Source organism: Pristiophorus japonicus, chromosome 10 (assembly GCF_044704955.1).
Source record: "Pristiophorus japonicus isolate sPriJap1 chromosome 10, sPriJap1.hap1, whole genome shotgun sequence".
NCBI classification, from domain to species: Eukaryota; Metazoa; Chordata; class Chondrichthyes; family Pristiophoridae; genus Pristiophorus; species Pristiophorus japonicus.
This window is the reverse complement of record NC_091986.1, coordinates 80,556,062-80,570,945: the sequence shown is the minus strand read 5'-3', so window position 1 is coordinate 80,570,945 and position 14,884 is coordinate 80,556,062. Positions and strand designations below refer to the sequence as shown.

Below are 14,884 nucleotides of genomic sequence, written 5' to 3'. Positions count from 1 at the left end.
GTGCTCCAGAACTAGCCGCGCCTCTAGCCAAGCTGTTCCCAGTACAGCTACAACACTGGAATCTACCCGACAATGTGAAAAACTGCCCAGGTATGTCCTGTCCACAAAAAGCAGGACAAATCCAATCTGGCCAATTACCGCCCCATCAGTTTACTCTCAATCATCAGCAAAGTGATGCAAGGTATCGTTGACAGTGCTGTCAAGCGGCACTTACTCACCAATAACCTGCTCACCAATGCCCAGTTTGAGTTCTGCCAGAACCACTCGACTCCAGACCTCATTACAGCCTTAGTCCAAACATGGACAAAAGAGCTGAGTTCTGGAGGTGAGGTGAGAGTGACTGCCCTTGATATCAAGACAGCATTTGACCAAGTGTGGCATCAAGGAGTCCGAGTAAAATTGAAGTCAATGAGAATCAGGGGGAAAACTCTTCACTGGCTGGAGTCATACTAGCAATAAAGGAAGATGTCTGTGGTTGTTGGAGGTCAATCATCTCAACCCAAGGACATCACTGTAGGAGTTCCTCAGTGCTTTAGGCCCAACCATCTTCAGCTGCTTCATCAATGGCCTTCCCTCCATCATAACATCAGAAGTGGCGATGTTCACTGATGATTGCACAGTGTTCTTCCTCAGATAATGAAACAGCCTATGCTAGCATGCAGCAAGATGTGGATGACATTCAGGCCTGGGCTGATAAGTGGCAAGTAACATTCACACTACACAAGTGCCAAGCAATGAGTACAACAACAGAGAGTCTAACCACTAGCCTTTGAAATTCAACTGGATTACCATTGCTGAATTCCCCCACCATCAACATCCTGGGGGATCACCATTGACCAGAAACTTAACTGGACCAGCCATATAAATACTGTGGGAACAAGAGCAGGTCAGAGGCTGGGTATTCTGCGGCAAGGGTCAAGGATGTCTTGAAGCGGGTGCAGGACATTCTGAAAAGGGAGGGTGAGCAGCCAGTTGTTGTGGTACCAATGATATAGGTAAAAAACGGGATGAGGTCCTACGAGACGAATTTAGGGGGCTAGGAACTAAATTAAAAAGTAGGACCTCAAAAGTAGTAATCTCAGGATTGCTACGAGTGCCACATGCTAGTCAAAGTAGGAATCGAAGGATAGCTCAGATGAATACATGGCTTGAGCAGTGGTGCAGAAGGGAGCGATTCAAATTCCTGGGGCATTGGAACCAGTTCTGGGGGAGGTGGGACCAGTACAAACCGGATGGTCTACAGCTGGGCAGGACTGGAACCAATGCCCTAGGGGAAGTGTTTGCTAGTGCTGTTGGGGAGGGGTTAAACTAATATGGCAGGGGTATGGGAACCTATGCAGGGAGGCAGAGGGAAATAAAAGGGAGACAGAGGCAAAAGATAGAAAGGAGAATAGTAAAAGTGGAGGGCAGAGAATCCCAAGGCAAAAAACAAAAAGGGCCACATTACAGCAAAATTCTAAAGGGGCAAGGTGTGTTCAAAAGACAAGCCTAAAGGCTCTGTGCCTCAATGCGAGGAGTATTCAGAATAAGGTGGACGAATTAACTGCGCAGATAGCAGTTAATGGATACGATGTAATTGGCATCACAGTGACATGGCTCTAGGGTGACCAAGGCTGGGAACTCAACATCCAGGGATATTCAGCATTTAGGAAGGATAAACAGAAAGGAAAAGGAGACGGGGTGGCGTTGCTGGTTAAAGAGGAAATTAATGCAATAGTAAGGAAGGACATTAGCTTGGATGATGTGGAATCCGAATGGGTGGAGCTGCGGAATACCAAATGGCAGAAAACGCTGGTAGGAGTTGTGTACAGGCCACCAAACAGTAGTAGTGAGGTTGGGGAAAGCTTCAAACAAGAAAAAAGGGATGTGTGCAATAAAGGTACTGCAGTTATCATGGGCGACTTTAATTTACATATAGATTGGGTTAACTAAACTGGTAGCAATGCGGTAGAGGAGGATTTCCTGGAGTGCATTAGGGATGGTTTTCTTGACCAATATGTGGAGGAACCGACTAGAGAGCTGGCCATCCTAGACTAGGTGATGTGTAATGAGAAGGGACTAATTAGCAATCTTGTTGTGCGAGGCCCCTTGGGGAAGAGTGAACACAATATAGTAGAATTCTTTATTAAGATTGAGAGTGACACAGTTAATTCAGAAACTAGGGTCCTGAACTCAAGGAAAGATAACTTCGATGGCATGAGGCGTGAATTGGCTAGAATAGACTGGCAAATGATACTTAAAGGGTTGACAGTGGATAGGCAATGGCAAACATTTATAGATCACATGGATGAACTTCAACAGTAAAAATAAAACAGGGAAGGTGGCTCAACCGTGGTTAACAAGGGAAATTAAGGATAATGTTGGATCCAAGGAAGAGGCATATAAATTGGACAGAAAAAGCAGCAAACCTGAGGAGAAATTTAAAATTCAGCAGAGGAGGACAAAGGGTTTAATTAGGAGGGGGAAAATAGAGTACGAGAAGTAGCTTGCCGGGAACATAAAAACTGACTGCAAAAGCTTCTATAGATATGTGAAGAGAAAAAGATTGGTGAAAACAAACGTAGGTCCCTTGCAGTCGGACTCAGGTGAATTAATAATGGGGAACAAAGAAATGGCAGACCAATTGAACAAATACTTTGGTTGTGTCTTCACGAAAGAAGACACAAATGACCTTCCGGATGTACTAGGGGACCGAGGGTCGAGTGAGAAGGAGGAACTGAAGGATATCCTTATTAGGCGTGAAATTATGTTGGAGAAATTGATTGGATTGAAGGCCGATAAATCACTAGGGCCTGATTGTCTGCATCCCAGAGTACTTAAGGAGGTGGCCCTAGAAACAGTGGATGCATTGGTAAACATTTTCCAACAGTCTATCGACTCTGGATCAGTTCCTATGGACTGGAGGGTAGCTAATGTAACACCACATTTCAAAAAAGGAGGGAAAGAGAAAACGGGTAATTATAGACCGGTTAGCCTGACATCAGTAGTGGGGAAAATGTTGGAATCTGTTATTAAGGATGAAATAGCAGCGCATTTGGAAAGCGGTGACAGGATCGGTCCAAGTCAGCATGGATTTATGAAAGGGAAATCATGCTTGACCAATCTTCTGGAATTTTTTGAGGATGTAACTAGTAGAGTGGACAAGGGAGAACCAGTGGATGTGGTGTATTTGGACTTTCAAAAGGCCTTTGACAAGGTACCACATAAGAGATTGCTGTACAAGCTCAAGGCACATGGTATTGGGGGTAATGTACAGGCGTGGAGAGAGAATTGGTTGGCAGGCAGGAAGCAGAGAGTCGGGATAAATGGGTCCTTTTCAGAATGGGAGGCAGTAACTAGTGGAGTGCCTCAGGGCTCAGTGCTGGGACCCCAGCTCTTCACAATATACATTAATGATTTGGATGAAGGAATTGAGCGTAATATCTCCAAGTTTGCAGATGACACTAAACTGGGTGGCGGTGTGAGCTGTGTGGAAGATGCTAAGAGGCTGCAGGGTGATTTGGACAGGTTAGGAGAGTGGACAAATGCATGGCAGAAGCAGTATAATGTGGATAAATGTGAGGTTATCCACTTTGGTGGCAAAAACATGAAGGCAGAATATTATTTGAATGGCGGCAGATTAGGAAAAGGGGAGGTGCAACGAGACCTGGGTGTCATGGTTCATCAGTCATTGAAAGTTGGCATGCAGGTACAGCAGGTGGTGAAGAAGGCAAATGGCATGTTGGCCTTCATAGCTAGGGGATTTGAGTATAGGAGCAGGGAGGTCTTACTGCAGTTGTACAGGGCCTTGGTGAGGCCTGACCTGGAATATTGTGTTCAGTTTTGGTCTCCTAATCTGAGGAAGGACATTCTTGCTATTTAGGGAGTGCAACGAAGGTTCACCAGACTGATTCCAGGGATGGCAGGACTGACAAATGAGGAGAGACTGGATCAACTGGGCCTTTATACACTGGAGTTTAGAAGGATGAGAGGGGATCTCATAGAAACGTATAAGATTCTGACAGGATGGGACAGGTTAGATACGAGAAGAATGTTCCCGATGTTGGGCAAGTCCAGAACCAAGGGACACATTCTTTGGATAAGGGGTGGCCATTTAGGACTGAGATGAGGAGAAACTTCTTCACTCAGAGAGTTGTTAACCTGTGGAATTCCCTGCCGCAGAGAGTCGTTGATGTCAGTTCATTGGATATATTCAAGAGGGAGTAAGATGTGGCCCTTACGGCTAAAGGGATCAAGGGGTATGGAGAGAAAGTGGGAAAGAGGTACTGAGGTTAATGATCAGCCATGATCATATTGAATGGTGGTGCAGGCTCGAAGGGCCGAATGGCCTACTCCTGCACCTATTTTCTATGTTTCTATGTTTCTAAGTGTCTCACCTCCTGACTCCCCAAAGTCTTTCCACCATCTACAAGGCACAAGTCAGGAGTAATGTTCCCCCAAGGGATGTGGCCATGCACCAATCGGAAGGTCCCGTGGAGATCACTGGAAAAGACACTACAGGGCCGAAATTCAGCTTCCCGATAAGGCCTCATTGCCAGAAAGCGGCGGCCACGTGGCAGAGTCGCATGGCCACCGATTTGCTGATGAATTGCCGCCGCTCATGAAATTCTCCTCGGGGGTTTTTACAGCGGTGTTGCTATCCGCCCCGCTCCCCCTACTGCCGTCGCACTCCTGTAGATGCATCCTTAAAGACGTCATCAGAGTGCACACCGGAGCCTCTCCCCCACCGGAAGCGAAATTAATTTTAAAAGTGACCTCGACAGCTTTTTGTGTCGGTGCACTGTGTCGGTGCACTGTATCGGTGCACTGTGTCGGTGCACTGTTTGGGTGCACTGTGTCAGTGCACTGTATCGGTGCACTGTGTTGGTGCACTGTATCGGTGCACTGTGTCGGTGCACTGTTTGGGTGCACTGTGTCAGTGCACTGTATCGGTGCACTGTATCGGTGCACTGTGCCGGTACACTGTGGGTGCACTGTGCCATTGCACTCTATCGGTGCACTGTGTCGATGCACTGTATCGGTGCACTGTGTGGGTGCACTGTATCAGTGCACTGTGTGGGTGCATTGTGTGGGTGCACTGTGTGGTTGCATGTATGGGTGCACTGTGTCGGTGCACTGTGTGGGTGCACTTTATCGGTGCACTGTGTCAGTGCACTGTATCGGTGCACTGTGTCAGTGCACTGTGTCGGTGCACTGTATTGGTGCACTGTGTCTGTGCACTGTGTGGATGCACTCTATCGGTACACTGTATCGGTGCACTGTGTCGGTGCACTGTGCAGGCTCAAGACTGCCAGCAGACTTCAAAGGAAGTCCCCCCAATTTTTCGGACTTCTGAAAACTTTTTCACTTGCCCTTTTCATGGCGGCATTGAATACTAGTGGCCTGGGGGCCTCAATCAGTATTCCACAGAGGCCTTATTGTGAAGGTTGAGCTTGCAGATGCAGTGGGCTCAATGCTGGCAGCAGAAAGCCCCCTGCACATTGTGTGTGGCAGGGAGGCACGCAGGAGAAGGTGGCTCCAGAGGCAGCGGGCAAGGGAGGCAGCAGTCATGGATGGCCAAGATAGAGAAGGGCTTGGAAATGGCAACAGACCTCAAGGCAGAGAGGTTGGCCAGGAAGGACCTGGCATGAGGAGGAGGGTCAGGTATGCTGACCCCCTGCACTAGATAGTGGGCAACATACAAAGAAGGCAGGATACACACGAGGCAGATGCTTGCCAGCAGTAGGCTGCAGAGGCTGATGAACATGAAGAGATGAGGAAGAAGGCAATGAGTCAGCTGCCATAGGAGGAGCCGAGCAAAGAGTTGAGGGAAGAAGGCCCTATCATGCAAGGGTCTACAGGCAGCCGTTTTCCTTCATGAACCTTACGGAGGACCAATGTCTCCATAAGCTCAGATTCAGGAAGCTGTGCAATCCCATGTGGCCAGCCCTGCAGCCTCAGACAAGGCTGAGGACAGCTCTGAGCGTGGATACCAAAGTCACCATAGCACTAAATTTCTATACAACTGGCTCTTTCCAATCTGCCACTGCAGACATTTCGAACATTTCTCAGTTCTCCGCCCATCGCTCCATCTGTCAAGTTACAGATGCTCTCTACAAGAGAAGGCATTAATACATTTCTTTCCCGATGAGCAGGGAGAAGCAGATGGAGCGGCAGACCGGATTTGTGCGCATTGCGGGGTTCCCCAGGGTTCAGGGCACCATAGACTGCACACACGTCGCATTGAGGATGCCACAAACCAATAAGGAGATGTTCATGAACCAAAAGGGATTCCACTCCCTCAACGTGCAGCTTGTGTGCGACCACCAGCACAAGATCATGGCAGTTGATGCCTAGTATCCAAGCAACAGCCACGATCCCTTCATCCTAAGCCAGAGCACTGTGCCCGCCGTGTTTTCGGGCCCAAACCAGAATTCTGGCTGGCTGCTGGATGACAAGGGATATCCACCGTGCACTTGGCTGCTGACTCCCCTTCGCAACCCCAGGACTGCTGAGCAGCAAGCTTACAATGACTCTCATTCCGTCACCAGGTTTATAATTGAGCACTGAATTGGGATCCTTAAGTAGAGGTTCTGTTGCCTGGACCGTTCTGGTGAAGTGTTATAGTACTCACCTGAGCAGGTCTCCCTATTCGTGGTTGTCTGCTTCACAACCTGGCTATCATGATAGGCCAGCCGTTGGAGGTTGAGCCAACAGCAGAACCTCAGCAGGAGGTGTAGGAGGAGGAGGAGGTGAAGCAGGGGGAGGAGGAGGAGGAACAGGATGCGTGTCGTCAGCCACCCAGGAAGCGCCATCGCGATCTCAACCCTGCAAGGGAAGTCTAGAACCGTCTTTCCGATGAGTTAATGCCCACTTCACCCTTCATCTTTGCATTTCCGTGGCCATCCCAATGAGTCCTTTAGCACATCATTTCCCACAGTGAAATGACACACCTGCACAGATATGGGAACACAAAATAAAGAATTATTACAGAATAAAGAAAGGTGCAAAAAACATACACAAAATCATTTCTCACCCTTGGCATTTCCTTATAACCCCTGTTACATAAATGTCTCTACTGTGGCTGCCTCATGGGTCTGGGAAGGCTGCTGTCTTTCATGTGTAGAAGCTACAGATGTCCTTCGGACACCACCAACTAGCTCTGGCCCTGGAAGGGTCAGCTGGAGACTGATCAGTACCCTCTTTGGTGGGTCCAGTCAGCCTTGGCTTGGGTGAGTCCATGCTTGGAGGCAATGGCAGAGTGACAGGTCTGGAGTCAGGAATGCTATGATCCTGAGAGGGCACATCATCATCATTCTGGTCCAAGGAGCCTGCGCCACTCCATGGGGGCAGCACATCACCATCGCCACCAATCTGAGGGAACACAGGTTGGGGGTGTGGCGTGACACCGGAAGGTCCCCCGTGGACCGTGGTGGACCCAGCCGCGATGACAACACTGAGGTCTCTCGCGTGGCATCCGGCTGAGACAGCATCAGAGCAGCCAGAGTCTCAAAGCCACCAGAGAGGACAGCAGTAAGAAGTTCCATGGCCTGTTGCCCAGACTGCATAAGAGCATTCTGAGCTTCCAGGGCCATGGCCATCCTCTCCAAAGCAGCACTGATACGCTCGTTCCCTTGTCCTTGTGCTGTAATGGCAGCTGCCACATCACCAAAGAGTTGCGGCATCACAACTGGATCCGCACACTCAATCTGGGAGTCCATCATCCCCTGCACACTGGCAGTGATGGGCTCCATGGTGTGCACAAAACTGTCGACAATCGGGAGGCGGACTCTTCCATGCTCCTGACCACTTGCAGCAGCCTCTCTGACACCCTTGCCACTACCCCCAACATCTGGGAATGCACGGTCTCCACCCTTCTTACATAAGCTCCAACATCGATGGGCTCATCTGAGACCTCTTCAGTAGAACTCGTGTGCACACTCTCCCTCCGGGGAGATGGCACCCAAGGTTCGCGTTTGCCCATCACCATGCTGCAGCCTGCTAGGCCCTGGTGCAACACCCAGTGCAGACCCCTCTGCTATCTCTAACTGATCGGACCACATTCTCCCAGTATCTGAGCTGGCGCGTGTGACTGTAACGTGGTTTTCCCAGCAGTATCCCCTCTTCCTCCACCTCATCCGACATCGTGCCAACATATGGAGTGGCCTCCAGGGTCTCGTTCAGGCTCGCGCTCCCAGTGGCATCTCGGGTGTCGGCATGGCCATGGCTGCCAGTGCCTTCTTGGCTCTCGCCCAGGCTTTGCCTCCCAATGCCCTCATCAGTCTCCTCACGGCCACGGCTGCTGCTGCCCTCAAAGCTGTCTTCCTGCCTTGGCCTCCCAATATCCTCATGAGCCTCTCCATGGTCTCGGCTGAACATAAGAACATAAGAACATAAGAACATAAGAATTAGGAACAGGAGTAGGCCATCTAGCCCCTCGAGCCTGCTCCGCCATTCAACAAGATCATGGCTGATCTGGCCGTGGACTCAGCTCCACTTATCCGCCCGCTCCCCCTAACCCTTAATTCCCTTATTGGTTAAAAATCTATCTATCTGTGATTTAAATACATTCAATGAGCTAGCCTCAACTGCTTCTTTGGGAAGAGAATTCCACAGATTCACAACCCTCTGGGAGAAGAAATTCCTTCTCAACTCGGTTTTAAATTGGCTCCCCCGTATTTTGAGGCTGTGCCCCCTAGTTCTAGTCTCCCCGACCAGTGAAAACAACCTCTCTGCCTCTATCTTGTCTATCCCTTTCATTATTTTAAATGTTTCTATAAGATCACCCCTCATCCTTCTGAACTCCAACGAGTAAAGACCCAACCTACTCAATCTATCATCATAAGGTAACCCTCTCATCTCCGGAATCAGCCAAGTGAATCGTCTCTGTAAACCCCTCAAAAGCTAGTATATCCTTCCTTAAGTAAGGTGACCAAAACTGCACGCAGTACTCCAGGTACGGCCTCACCAATACCTTATACAGTTGCAGCAGGACCTCCCTCCCTCCACTCCATCCTTCTCGCAATGAAGGCCAACATTCCATTCCATTCGCCTTCCTGATTACCTGCTGCACCTGCAAACTAACTTTTTGGGATTCATGCACAAGGAACCCCAGGTCCCTCTGCACCGCAGCATGTTGTAATTTCTCCCCATTCAAATAATATTCCCTTTTAATGTTTTTTTTTCCAAGGTGGATGACCTCACATTTTCCGACATTGTATTCCATCTGCCAAACCTTAGCCCATTCGCTTAACCTATCTAAATCTCTTTGCAGCCTCTCTGTGTCTTCTACACATCCCGCTTTCCCACTAATCTTTATATCATCTGCAAATTTTGTTACACTACACTCTGTCCCCTCTTCCAGGTCATCTATGTATATTGTAAACAGTTGTGGTCCCAGCACCGATCCCTGTGGCACACCACTAACCACCGATTTCCAACTCGAAAAGGACCCATTTATCCCGACTCTCTGCTTTCTGTTAGCCAGCCAATTCTCGATCCATGCTAATACATTTCCTCTGACTCCGCGTATCTTTATCTTCTGCAGTAATCTTTTGTGTGGCACCTTATCGAATGCCTTTTGGAAATCTAAATACACCACATCCATCAGTACACCTCTATCCACCATGCTTGTTATATCCTCAAAGAGTTCTAGTAAATTAGTTAAATATGATTTCCCCTTCATGAATCCATGTTGCGTCTGCTTGATTGCACTATTCCTATCTAGATGTCCCGCTATTTCTTCCTTAATGATAGCTTCAAGCATTTTCCCCACTACAGATGTTAAACTAACCGGCCTATAGTTACCTGCCTTTGTCTGCCAGTGCCCTTAAGGCTGTTATCTTGGCTTGCCGTCCCACATGCATCAGCACTATGTCCCTGGCCTTGGCTCACACTCAGCCTCTCATCTGCAAGCATAAATGGCACAAGTGTTGCCGCAAGGGGGAGGTAGGGAACTTGTGCACTTTCATAAGGAAACGCGCAGTATGCGCTGGCGCTTTCAGCGAGAGATAGCATTTAAAGGAAGGCCTTCACTTACCCATGCTGTCCACAGTGGGATCGGCACTACCGGAGGCCACAAAGAAGGCATGTGTGCCCACTAGCGTCTGGACACTTTCCTCCAATGGAGTGAGCTGCTCTATGTCAGACTCTCTACCACCAGTTCCCTTTTGCTCCATTCGGTTGTGAGCAACCTTGGCCTGCAAAACAAAGAATGTTTACTGAGTAGCAGTGTCATGAGGCATCAGAAATGAGTGCACAAGTGTGTCCCTGACATTCAGCTGTAACTGTGGCATGAAAGGGAGCCTCCATTGCAAGAACGCACATATATATACAGGCCTCAACAATCAAATGCTGCTTCAGTGACTATACAGTGAAGGTGGGAAATAAGAGAAGGATGAAGGAAAGGCTCGCGATGGAAGGTCAGCAGTTGGTGGAACATGTGCTCACTTTCATCAGATGAATGATGTCGTTCATCCTTTTGCGGCATTGGGTCGGGGTGTAGTCATGAATGGAGGTCCCCGAGACCTCCTCAGCAATCTCCAGGCATTCATGAAAAGTTTGCGAGTCGGTCTGCCTGCATCGGAGTACAGGACCCAACCCCTTCCCTCCACAGCCTCCATAAATGTCTCCAGTTCAACGTCGGAAAATCTGGTTGCCGTCCTTGCTATTAGTGCATTAGCCATGGCCTCCACTCAAGCGGCTTCGCTGCTCAGGGCCTAGCCACAAACGCTGCCCCTTAGGAAGGCCGGGGAGCAGCTGATCCATTAGCAGCAAATCAGCAGTAGCTGAATTTCGTGGTCCAAAGGCCGCTCCACACCCACACCGCTGCAAACTGACAATTCCCACCAACCAATACCGCTGGGAGCCATTTTTTTTAAAAAATACTGAATTTTGCTCTAATGGCCACCGCAACCATTGTGGTGGTAGTGACCGCCAGATAGTAGTGGGTGCACCCCATTTCGGGCGGACGTGAATTTTGGCCCCTATGTCTGCGAAGCAAATTTAAAAGTATCGTGCACCAAAAAAAATTAGAGAAAACTTTGGTCAGGAGTGTAATGGAATAGTTTCCACTTGAGTCATCATCATAGGCTGTCCCTTGAAATCGAGGAAGACTTGCTTCCACCCTAAAAGTGAGTTCTCAGGTGACTGTACAGTTCAATGCGGGAATTACAGTCTCTGTAACATGTGGGGCAGATAGTGGATGAAGGAAAGGGTGGGTGGGGAGTCTGGTTTGCCGCATGCTCCTTCCGTTGTCTGCGCTTGATTTTTGCATGCTCTTGGCGATGAGACTTGAGGTGCTCAACACCCTCCCGGAAGCTCTTCCTCCACTTTGGATGGTCTTGGGCCAGGGATTCCAAGGTGCCAGTGGGGCTGTTGCACTTTATCAAGGAGGCTTTGAGGGTGTCCTTGAGTCGTTTGCTCTGCCCACCTGGGGCTCGCTTGCCATGTAGGAATTTGTCACCATCCTCTGCCTGCTCCACGACAACATGAAAGCCATGATCCTGACCAAGGGATCCACCACAGACCCAATCTACATCCGGACCAGGGTCAAGCAGGGCTGTGTTATTGCACCAATGCTCTTCTCGATCTTCCTTGCTGCAATGCTCCATCTCACTCTCAACAAGCTCCCACTGGAGTGGAACTAAATTATAGAACCAATGGGAACCTGCTCAACCTTCGTTGCCTTCAGGCTAGATCCAAGATCGTCCCATCCTCTGTCATCAAACTATAGTACGCCGATGACGCTTGCATCTGCGCACATTCAGAGGCCGAATTCCAAGCCATCGTCAACATCTCACTGAGGCATATGAAAGCATGGGCCTTACACTAAACATCCATAAGACAAAGGTCCTCCACCAACCTGACCCCGCCACACCGCACTGCCCCCCGGTCATCAAAATCCACTTGCCTGGAGTGCAGCACCAACAACACTCAAGAAGCTCAACACTATCCAGGACAAAGCAGCCCACTTGATTGGCACCCCATCCACCACCTTAAACATTCACTCCCTCCACCACTGGTGCACCATGGCTATGGTGTGAATTATCTTCAAGATGCACTGTAGCAACTTGCCAAGGCTTCTTCAACAGCATCTCCAAAACCCACGAACTCTACCACCTAGAAGGACAAGGGCAATTAGAGATGGGCAATAAATGCTGGCCTTGCCAGTGACGCCCACATTCCTTGAATGAATAAAAAAAAACTCTTGACTTTTGTGTGATAGTGTAAAACAGGTGATAGTAAATCAGCAATCTGTTTTACATCTCTCCCGATTTTTACTTCCATGAAAATAAAACTCAGGAGAGATGTAATATGGTCTATCGCCCATTTTACACTAGCCCACAAAATGAAAATCTACCCCAAAGAGTGGTTAACATGTGGAATAAACTTCCAGAAAGAATAGTTTCCTACATTACAACAGTGACTACACTTTAAAAAAAAGTACTTCAATGGCTGTAAAGTGCTTTGGGATGTCTAGTGGTCATGAAAGGCACTATTTAAATGCAAATCTTTCTTTCTTCCATTTTTTTTCCTTTCTTTATCATTTAAGAAACAAGTGGATGGTACAATGGGCTGATATTAGGATCTCTGGATGGATGAATCAAGTTGAGGGTGAATGGCATTGCTTAGCTGTAATTACCTTGTGACACCCTTGAAGTACACCCTGAATTGGATACATGCCACACTAAATATTCTAACAGTAAAAATGCTTTGAAATAAATTACAATAATAAGAGGAACATCTTCACATTAAATCAATGTTTAAAATTAAAACCAGTATCTTTCACTGTTTATTTAATCTGGATAATGGTGAGTTTGAATCCTTGTACAGCACCAACATTTAGATGTGAGGAATAATCCAAATCAAGAATAGTTTTGTTAGCTGATACATTTTGCTTCACTTTCTGACTGTGCTACTCTCTCATCTGGTGTATGTGGCATTTTCCTTTACAAAGCCTGCACATCAGTGCTCTTAAGTAAAATTAGACTATTTTCCAAGGACACTGCACCACCTCTGGCACTCTCCCACTCATTCATAGCCATTTTACAAGATGCTGTGTTTCGAGAAATGGAATCAGGCAGCCATGCCAACATCTACTACTTTATCTGAGAAATGTTACAGTTCTGTAGCCATTTGTACAAATGATGGCTTCAGATGAACTGCAATGAATCAAAGCAGTTGGGTAATATAGCATACAGAGAAAGGAATTAATTACATTAATGTTTTCTCCATCAACATTGCTAATGTATTAAACCCATGGCCATTCAGTTGGCAGCTTAACAAATGGGAACAAAATATCCAAGCATACCTAATCTAGCTATCTGATGAATGGTCCCTTTGTACATTGCCTATACTACATTCCTTTCTCCATGTCAGTATGACAGTTAAATGGTTAACCTTTATCCCACATTGCATTAAAAGATACTTTACAATATTGTGCCTTCTTAATTTGTTTGGCAAGTCCAACTTTTATTTATTAACTTACTAAATAACTGCAACTGTATCGGACTTGGGTTTGTGTCTGTCATTTCCCCATACAGATATTTCTTGATCTTGGGAGCTGTGGAATGGATGCAAGGCTTTTCTACACCAGCAGGGAGGGAGACAAAAGGTGACCCTCAGTCTGAGTGGCTCTTGTGCACCTCTCAATAGTTGGTTTAAGAGCCATTTTGGGAGAGATTTGGGAGCAAGTTGCCATCCTGTCTTCGCTGTCAGGAAATTATGCAGTAGATTTCTCTCTTTAGCACTTGTGTGCAAACTAATGCCTAGCTAAAGCATATAGAGCAAAATCAGACAGGCCTCTGCTGTAGGGACCAGGGCCGAACTAGCCATATGGGAAATTAGATTTACTGAATGCCCCATGCTTGGTTCCATAGCACTGTATTATCAGCGTCCTCCTTTATCCATAAGAATGCCGAAGAATCCCACACCCTTTTGAAGGCAATCAGTCCGTTCCTAATAGGGCCCCACCTGATTTTCCTCTGTGCTACCTCAACTGCTCAAGAGAACATTTTTCCTCACCTTTTTCAAAATGTATAAATGCATGTTTACCTTAGTCAGAATACTGAACCAAAATGTTCTGCACTTTAGAATTCAATCATTTACTGATAGAAATAACAATACAGTTGGTTTGATTACAGGTGTACAATATGCATTATAGCATGAGCATCAATGGAAAGGTAAAGGATGGATCACTGGAAATTGATACTGAGAACAACCTTGAGACGTTCAGAACTGGAAGTGGCAGTGAAGAGGCTGTGGAAGTTCATGATTTTCAGACTGTAAGTTAAACTGTGTCTTAAATCTTGTGAAGAGCAGCCTGTTATTAGATCCCTTCCAGTTCCTGGCTTATTTACATTGTTTCAAAGTGAATTACACCTATTTGCCTTCGATTGAAACTATTTTCATGGTCAGACCTCATTTGAATTTGATCAGCACACTACCAGCGCTCAAGAAACAGTCCGCCAATCAGGGAGCTGAGCTACAAGTCAAATTTTAAAGGAGGGATAGGCGATCCAGGGAGGGAGGGGGAGCCACTGAGTAGCCGGCAGCTGATGACAAGATTTTTGTGGGGCAGGGAGGAACATTCATATTTCCTCCTAACCCCACAGAAATCTGTTGTACTGGGGTCTCTATGGCGGTCATGGAGCAGCCTGCAGAACTTCCTTTAAGAACCACTGGTTAGGCCATTTTTCATCCATTGCCAGTAGGCAGAGCCTGCACGGTGTATGCTTTGCTTATTGGTACCTGCAAATTGCATCAGGATCCTACAACCAGCATAGGACCCCAATTTTAATATTTAAATAAAGCTCTTGCCTGTTTTGGACAGGAGTGCAAGTTGTCCATTTTGAGACCTGGTCTGGTGGGCCTTGGGCAGCGAGAGGAAACTAGGTAATTAAAA

General features: G+C 47.4%; 1 protein-coding gene across 1 annotated transcript in view; it reads left to right on the top strand.

Moving 5' to 3' along the window:
- Positions 1-14,884, top strand: part of cnmd (chondromodulin) — a 79,634-nt gene that overhangs the window by 6,498 nt on the left and 58,252 nt on the right. The window contains exon 3 of the mRNA XM_070891875.1: positions 14,124-14,264. Coding sequence (XP_070747976.1) covers positions 14,124-14,264 — 141 coding nt within the window. The remainder of the gene's footprint in view (positions 1-14,123; positions 14,265-14,884) is intronic.